Source organism: Polypterus senegalus, chromosome 7, assembly GCF_016835505.1.
Source record: "Polypterus senegalus isolate Bchr_013 chromosome 7, ASM1683550v1, whole genome shotgun sequence".
Taxonomy (NCBI): Eukaryota; Metazoa; Chordata; class Cladistia; order Polypteriformes; family Polypteridae; genus Polypterus; species Polypterus senegalus.
The window spans coordinates 57237280-57245436 of NC_053160.1; the positions used below are offsets into that span (position 1 = coordinate 57237280).

General features: G+C 36.7%; 1 protein-coding gene across 5 annotated transcripts in view; it reads right to left on the reverse strand.

The window, feature by feature from the left end:
• The window catches only part of rgs7bpa (regulator of G protein signaling 7 binding protein a), a 117610-nt gene that overhangs the window by 108566 nt on the left and 887 nt on the right, over window positions 1-8157 (reverse strand). For 3 of the 5 annotated variants that reach the window (XM_039758688.1, XM_039758686.1, XM_039758690.1), the window contains exon 2: window positions 7152-7318. In XM_039758688.1, coding sequence (XP_039614622.1) covers window positions 7152-7222 — 71 coding nt within the window. In that variant the 5' untranslated portion in view covers window positions 7223-7318. Of the gene's footprint in view, window positions 1-7151; window positions 7319-7896; window positions 7916-8058 lie in introns of those variants that run through there. The other 2 variants (XM_039758687.1, XM_039758689.1) reach the window with 2 other exon arrangements.

The following is an 8157-nucleotide window of genomic DNA, read 5'->3' on the forward strand; positions in this document are numbered from 1 at the left end:
CTAAAATACTTGACCTTTATCTAAATTGCTTTGAATTTACAACTGAAAATTACTACTTACACGTAAGTACGTCTAGGCAGAAATGCCCATTGGATATAGTCTGTTTATATTGTTGCATTCACTTCAGCAGTTGGGAGAATCCCAGTTTTATCTGAATGAACAAACAAGCAAACAGGTGTAGATGACAATACGGGCTGGATGGGCATCCCAGCCAAGTGAGGGAGCAGACCTGGAAGGAAGGACCGGAAAGGGTGGATGGACAGCCCATTAAAAAGAGAAGTTGCTGGAGGTTTTTATTCCCCCAACATACTAGATGGCAGCAGCCCTGGAGGTCGGTGCACAGTAAGAAGCCAGCGGGGCATGCAAGGATATGTAGTCTGGCAGGGCAGCCCTGCTGGGGTCACTAGGTGACATGAGAGGGTGCTGTAGGGAGACAAGCTCCCTATTTTGGACTACTATGAGACCCGGAAGTACTTTCATCGGGCAGTCACCCTGGCACCGAAGTAATCCTGGGTCTGTAATAAAAGAGACAGCACTCCCTTATTCAAGCGAGTTGGAGCTGGGAGGTAGTGGAGCAACGTTTGAGTGGAGGAGGGTAGAGCGGTAGGGAGAAAAACAGAGATATTGTGAGAAAGACCTGTATTTGCTTGTGCCACATTTGGAGGGAGTTAAAATAAAAAACCTTTGATTATTTGAACCTGGGACTGGACAAGTGTGTTTGTGTTAGGGTTTGGGGCTCACTGATGGCCTGGGTTTATCACATAGGCAAACAAAAGTGTGAATGAATGAACAAATGTGATTCTAGTGGTTTCTGTATAAGCAGAGAGCGACTGAAGAGTGCTGTTATGCTCATCTTCATATTATTTTCAGGCTTTGCTTTCTCCTGCACAGGTCTTATATAGCAAGTGATTTTAAATATTGAGCAGTGACATACAAAATAATAAGGAGACGCCTCGTTGGAATGAACTCCTTCCAACTGAAGCACCTTATTGCTTAGGGGAAATAACTTTGAAACATTTATTTTAAATTTGAAAAACAGAAATGTTTTCCAACGGATTATTGAATTATCTCAAAGCAACAAAAATGCATATACTGATAAGAAAAAAAAAGTACACTTTAAATTTCAAACAGAAAAGGAAACAGCAAAGAACAATTAAAAGACAGTTGAAATGAATATGACAAACACTTTTGTGCACTGAATTTATTTGGCTTATTTTAACCACAAATGCATCTGATACAGCACTACAATAACATTCTTTATAAAGTACATTAAGGTGTAAATTTTTGGATTACTCACTAATATGTATTTCCATTACAACGTTTTATTTTTCCAACTGAATACCAGTGCTCAGGAGTCTGAAACAGGCAGTATTTACCATTTCTTTTGTTAAAGTTACATGCCTTCTTAAGGTTTTTAGGTCAAAGCTAAACATTGCTTCTGAAAATTGGTACATTCTTGTTCCTTTAATATAAGAAGCTGAAAAACTGTGACACATTTTTATATTAAGTATTTTATTTTGCCCTTGGTTTGACGTCAATCTGAAATTTTAACAGCAATATTTAATTCATGGGCATGGGTTTTTTCTCATCCATTTTAAAAATAAATTTTACTTCAGCTACATTTTTCTCAAACATTTTAATAACTTACAGACACTGAGATTATCACTACAGTTTTATGTCTATTGTTTAGATCAATGAGCAGGGGGTTAGCACACATATCGTACAGCTCCAAGGACGCAGGACCAAATTTCAGTCTGGTAACTTTCCGTGCGCAATGTGCACTTCCTTGTGTTGTGGAAGTTATTATAGTTATTATTATTAGTTACCATAGTTGTTATTTTAACATAACATGATATTCTCAAACCTGCTTAACAAATTCAAAGTCACAAGAATTACATTCTGAAATTTGACTTAACAGATTTCTTTCCTAATATCCCTTTTGATCATTAAGGAGACAACCTCAGGCTAAAATTTTATACAAGTATAAACTGTTTTATTATTAAACATTAGATACTAACATATTATATGTATGTGTTTCTTTCATGTCATCTTTTTTTAATATTAGTCTGAAATATCAAAAAATGGCTTAAATCATTCTGTCAAATGAAGCTTGCCAAAATAAAGCATAGATCAGATCCTCCAAACTTCAGCTATCTCTGGCATTCTTTTAGTGTGCCCCACTACTGTGCAGAAAGTAGGCACTTTATTAAATAACAATACTGTATGTGTCATCTCGGTACCATTCTGATGGCATTAGTTCGCAGTCAAAGTTAACTGTGGGTGACATCCCTGTAGACCCCACATAATACACTCACGCCCACTCAAACAACCTAACAGTAGACTCTTTAGAAAACAGTCAGAAATGTAAGTCTCCAGAGGAGATGTCCACAAACGTCTACAGAACATGTATACTCAGGAGCGGACTGGGTCTCAAAACTGGCCCGGGCATCCTTCAACGAGTGAGGTGACGAGATCGACCCACTCGGCCCTTTATTCATTGTAATTTTCTTAAAATTTGTGATGAGTATGCGGCTCGCTACTTGCTATGAACCTATGATATGAACTCTATTTAAACTGTTGCCAAACTTAATCTGTACACTGTTGTTTAGACACAACTTAAAATTTGACGACATGCTTAGAAATAAAATTTATGTGCTTTATAACTTTATTTCATCATACTAATAATTGCAGCTGAAAACTGCTAATTACTGCTCATGCCGACAACCAGAGAACAATAAAATGCATAATACACAATCTAAGCTAATTATTAGTACCGAAGAATTTAAATACTAGATATGAGATCAAATAAATTGCAATAATGTATATGCTAAACAAAATGTAGTAATATCGAAACTGAAATCAGCAAAAGGCAGTTTTGACCAAATTTTTTGCTGCAACGTTGTATACTGACAACTAAAACAATTTGCTGACATAATATGGTATATTATATAGGACTATATAAATCGCAGTACCGGACAGATAATGTTTAGTAGTTTAGAAAACTAATTTGAATGTCAAACAGTAACCTGTACATAAAATGTATTTTATGAAACGGCCGGCCCATGACCAGACCAGAGTCCACAGCCCACTATGCAATGCCCAAATGCCCTAATGGCCAGTCTGCCCCTGTGAATACTACGCATATCACGAAATATTTTACGGTGAGACCTTTGGTGATTTAATCACTGTGCTCCCCTATTTAATTAATAATAATGACATAAATGTTAGTGTTACTATCTCATGGATCAAGCAACTTATGCTGAAAATCCATTGTCTGAGTGGACTTTCTACGTCCTCCCAGTGTTTGCATTGTGCTTCCTCCCACTGTACTCAAAGATGAGCAGGTTTGTTTAACTGATGACTCCATTCAGTGTCTCAGTGTGAGTATGTGAGCTCTGCAATAGACTCACACCCCATCCATTGCTGTTTCCTGCTTTCTGTCCAGCACTGTCAGACCCTGGACCCCAAGACCCTGAATTGGATTAAGCAGGTTGGAGAATGAATGATCAGCCTTTTGCTGCTGGGACAACCTTTTACTTCCCATAATGATTACCAGAATCATGTATATAAAATGAAACAATAGGTTTGCTTAATACTTCACCTAAAATGCATTAGAGATTAATTTAATAGGACAGTGGGCAAAATGTACAGTGAACAAGCATGAAGTTGTGGCTCTTTAAAACTTCTATCTAGAAATGAAATACAACAGCGTAGTTATTTGTTATCTTGAATCAATCAACAATGTACACCCAAACACTGATCTGAACATCCATACTGCACATATATTTTACTATTAAAAATAATTAATTCAGCCTAATTTTAGCTAGAAATAAACCCTAATAAGTGATGACTGACAAAGTGGCCAAAGTATCTTTGATCATTAATCCATTTTTTTCTGTTCTGATTTGTAGTATTGTCTTTAATGTCATCCTTACATTCCTTGTTTTAATTATTTGGTTTATTTCTAGCAAAGCTTTACAGCAAAAACAATCTTCACAAATGAAAAAAACTGACCTTAACAACGTTTGGGGAATAGTCAAAGGTAGTTCAGACTTGAAGCATCTATACTGTAGCTTAATCACTTGTCTTTGCCCCTTTCTTTTGTAAGAATTATGCACAGTCCAGGAATCACACTGAAATTTTTATTACCCAGTGAATAGTTTAGTCTTCTTAGAGCATTTGTCCATCGGTAGTGGCTTTTGAGGGAAATTTGCACATTGTCCTCACTTACACAAGCCATAAAACATGATTTACAGTCAGATTTACTGTCTGTTTTTAATCCAAGTGTTAACCAGAATGATACCTCTAACAATAGAATTAACCATAGGATTAAAAGTAGCATTAACTGGAATGTGACCATAACACTAGAATTAACTCTGGAATTAACCCTAAAACTAACCATAGTGTTAACCAAAACATAACCCTAACATGAAAATAAAGCATAGAATTAACCGTAGTATTAACCAAAACATAACACTAACACTAAAAGTAACTCTCGATGGATGTGTGCATTTGTATGCATATATTTGCATATGCTTAGATATGGATGGACATATTCTCCTAGGCTGTTTCCTAACCTGTATCAGCATCTCGTTTTCCTGCTTCCGTAATCAGCCAGTACATCAAAATGACTCCATAGTATAAGGTTTATTCATTCTCTAATCATTTCGTCTAATTTCTTTCAGAAGTAAAAGTTGGATGACCAAGGTATGAAAGTGCCAAAGGTTTGTAAAGGAAAATGATGGTGGCTGCATCTATATGTGCCATCACATTTTCATACCATTAAAATGGACAGTAAAATACAGTTCTGGGAGATATGGGTCTTGTTCAAAACCTGCATGTACTATAGATGCAAAATGATGTAAATCTACATTCACAAGGGGACCAAAAACCAAACAGGTTAGGATTTATGTTCTTTTTTGTTTTAGTCATTCCCAGTGTCTGCAATGGGGCACAACATATGTATGGTCTGCATGATTCATCGATTCTTGAAAGTTTGCCACTTTCAATAGGATGTGCAAAAACCTGATTTCATTGCCATTGAGACATTTATAGATAATGAATTAATGTTAAAAACATTTAGTGAAATCTTTGTATTCATTGAGACTGTCTAACATTTCTAAATGACAATAACTAACTATTAGCATGCACATCTCTTAGATCTGAGTGGCAGGTGAAATGCTAAAAGTCTGCATCATCAGATACTGTTTTAATTTCTTCAACACATTTTCTTTAAATAATGCTGATTCTAAAAGCTAAAATATTATCTCAAAGTACAGTACAACATATTTCTTCCAGGGAATGTGTATTTGTACAGTTAGAAGACCTGTGGGGTAAATGACCAGCTCAGAAAACACCCAGCAGTGCTGTTTGAACCTTTCACACTTCTTAAACTCCAGGCAAGATTTTATTTCGTCTATCATATCCTGATTCATTTTCCACAAGTTCTTTTCACTTCTTTCACTATCTCTTTTATTCATTAATTTCTATAGAGCAAGTATTATGGATGCATTCCGAGATATACATGAAGGTACAGATTTGAACTGTATGGTACCCAGTGACTGTTCACAATGAGAGATAAACCACACTGCAATTCATCTTACAATAAACCACCTTTATACTGTATAAATTAAGTCACCAAATATTTTTAAACATTAAAGTGATATCCTGCAGCAACAAAATGTTGGGTGAAGATGTGAGATACAATAGCTTAAAATAGTAGTAAAGGACACTGTAGTTAAGAACAATTCCACTAATTTATATAATATTGAACATATTTCATCAAAATAAAATGAAACCAAAAGTTTGATACATAAAATAAATATTTGATGTGTTAGTAAGTAATTATTGTATAAAGCTTTGTGATTCAAAATAATTGGGAAAGCTTTTTAAATTCAGTACCCTGGTCAAGAATCCACTTTGGGATGGATGGATTAGAACTGGGTTTTTCTCTCACACGTACATATGTACAGATAGATAGATAGATAGATAGATAGATAGATAGATAGATAGATAGATAGATAGATAGATTTTTTTGGCAAAAATAAGTTCTGCATACACTAGTATTAAAACTGTTAACGGGTTAGCTGTTTTATGGTAAAACTGCAAATGATCACTATTGCATATCTTTATAAGAGAACAACAATAAAAGTTTGATTCCTCTAAAAATGAGCACAACCATTCTCAGCCAGCATTTTTTAACTACTTTTTTTTACGATATCAAATAAAATGTTATGATTGCCTTTAACAGTTCAACAACAAAAGATTAGTACTAAAAATTATAGACATTCTTAATTGAGCACATTATATCTGATCTCTTTACTAGTACCTCTTGACTGCTTACATCATATTGATTTAAAAAGTGTAGCAAATATTATTCTGGAATAGATCTTAAAATAATACCCAATTAAGTTATCAGAAGGATGACCTTTTAATGTTAACTGTATATACCTATATAACACAGTTATTAGATGATAACATTTATAGTTGGTTATTAATGCACATGTACATTTTAAACTTAGCTCTTTATTTTCTCACTTATTCACCTGAAGGAAAGCAAACGTTACATGAATTAGACTATTAAAGATATTCTCCGGTTCTTTACTTGTGATAAAAAATATACAATTTTAAAATACTTTAAAAATATATACAATGTATAATATATGCCAATTATATCCTGAAAAAAATCACCTTAAAAAGTGTGAAAAGTTATGTCTGTCTGTCCTTTTACCCCGATCCGATCTGAGCTGCCTCACTTTTGCACTCTGCACATGTCACACAGACAATTTAAAAGTTTGATTACAGAGCCATTGAAACTGTGCTTTCGGTGATGGTGGTCTTCAGCGAGTAGACTCTTTTCTAGGCACTGTTCACTAATCTTGCGATCCAGCACTACTTTAAAACGCCTGGCATTTATTTTGATGGGAAACCCTGTGCCCCTTTCTATTAAAAAAGCGAGATCTGCCGTAGATACAACAGCCAGAGCTAACCAATGTTAACAGTTTGCTAACAGTAAACGATGGAAGCACTTCTATTGATCACAGCAGACAGGCAAGCCAGGCTTGTGAAATGCAGGCGCTCTTCCTTGCAGTTTTCGGGACTGCGCACATTTGCCGAATATGACTGCAATGGATTCACGTCAGAAGACTTACCCCGAAATCACCGAAAGATTCTGGTGTGCGTTGCGAGCCATCTCGCAGCCTTTGGTTCGCGTCTTGTGCATTTCAGCCCGGAGAGATGGACAATCAGCCGATACATCCCCGATGGAAATAACCAGCTCACGATACTGGGCCACCAGGGTATTGAACTCCTGTACAAGCTGGAGGAAAAAAGGTCATTTTACTTTGCTTGCACACACAATACATGATTTACAAAGTAACAAGATTTTACATCCTATCATTGCCTGACAGCCGCATACGCCGTTATAACCATTCAGCCTGGACGGGATTATGTAGAAATTATCAATTTCAATGTGTTAAAATGGAGGCTCTTATTGTGAGCAGAGGAAACCTAACAAAAGCGCTTGTTCAATGAGACAACCGAATGGATGATGAATAGCATTAACGAGTTTTCAGACGATATTAAACACGAATTGTGTAATTAATCCTCCTTTTAAAGACACTCGGCGTCGGAGAACGTTGGAAATACACTGTGATGACCACACAGCCCACCAACACGGTGGCACACCGCAACTTGCTGCAATGATTTCATTACGCTAAATACTTCCACCAAGAAGCGGTGAACGCGAGTGCCCTTTGAAAATGCCAAGGCAGTGCACATACAACAGAGCCGTAATGCGCATGAATTGGGCTCCGAGTGAACTCTTCTGGATTAAGGATTGCACACCGGCGGTGCAAGGGGAGAATCGAGCGGATGCAGTCCAGCGTGCACGCAGACCTGTAAGATTAGTACAGCGTGCCTGCGCCTCCTCGTTCAAACAGATCCACGCTTCTGCACAAATGCTGCTGCAGCCGCCGTCTGACAATCCCTCTGTCAGTTCAATAAAACATCATAAACTCTAATAATGGCTTTGGTCCAGGCATATAGTGGGGTTCACACCTCAGCTGCATGTAGCATCCCGTTAGTACTTGCGAAAATGCATTTCACGCACACCGCTTCTAAATATTATACACACACGCTACCAAGACAGTCCCATCA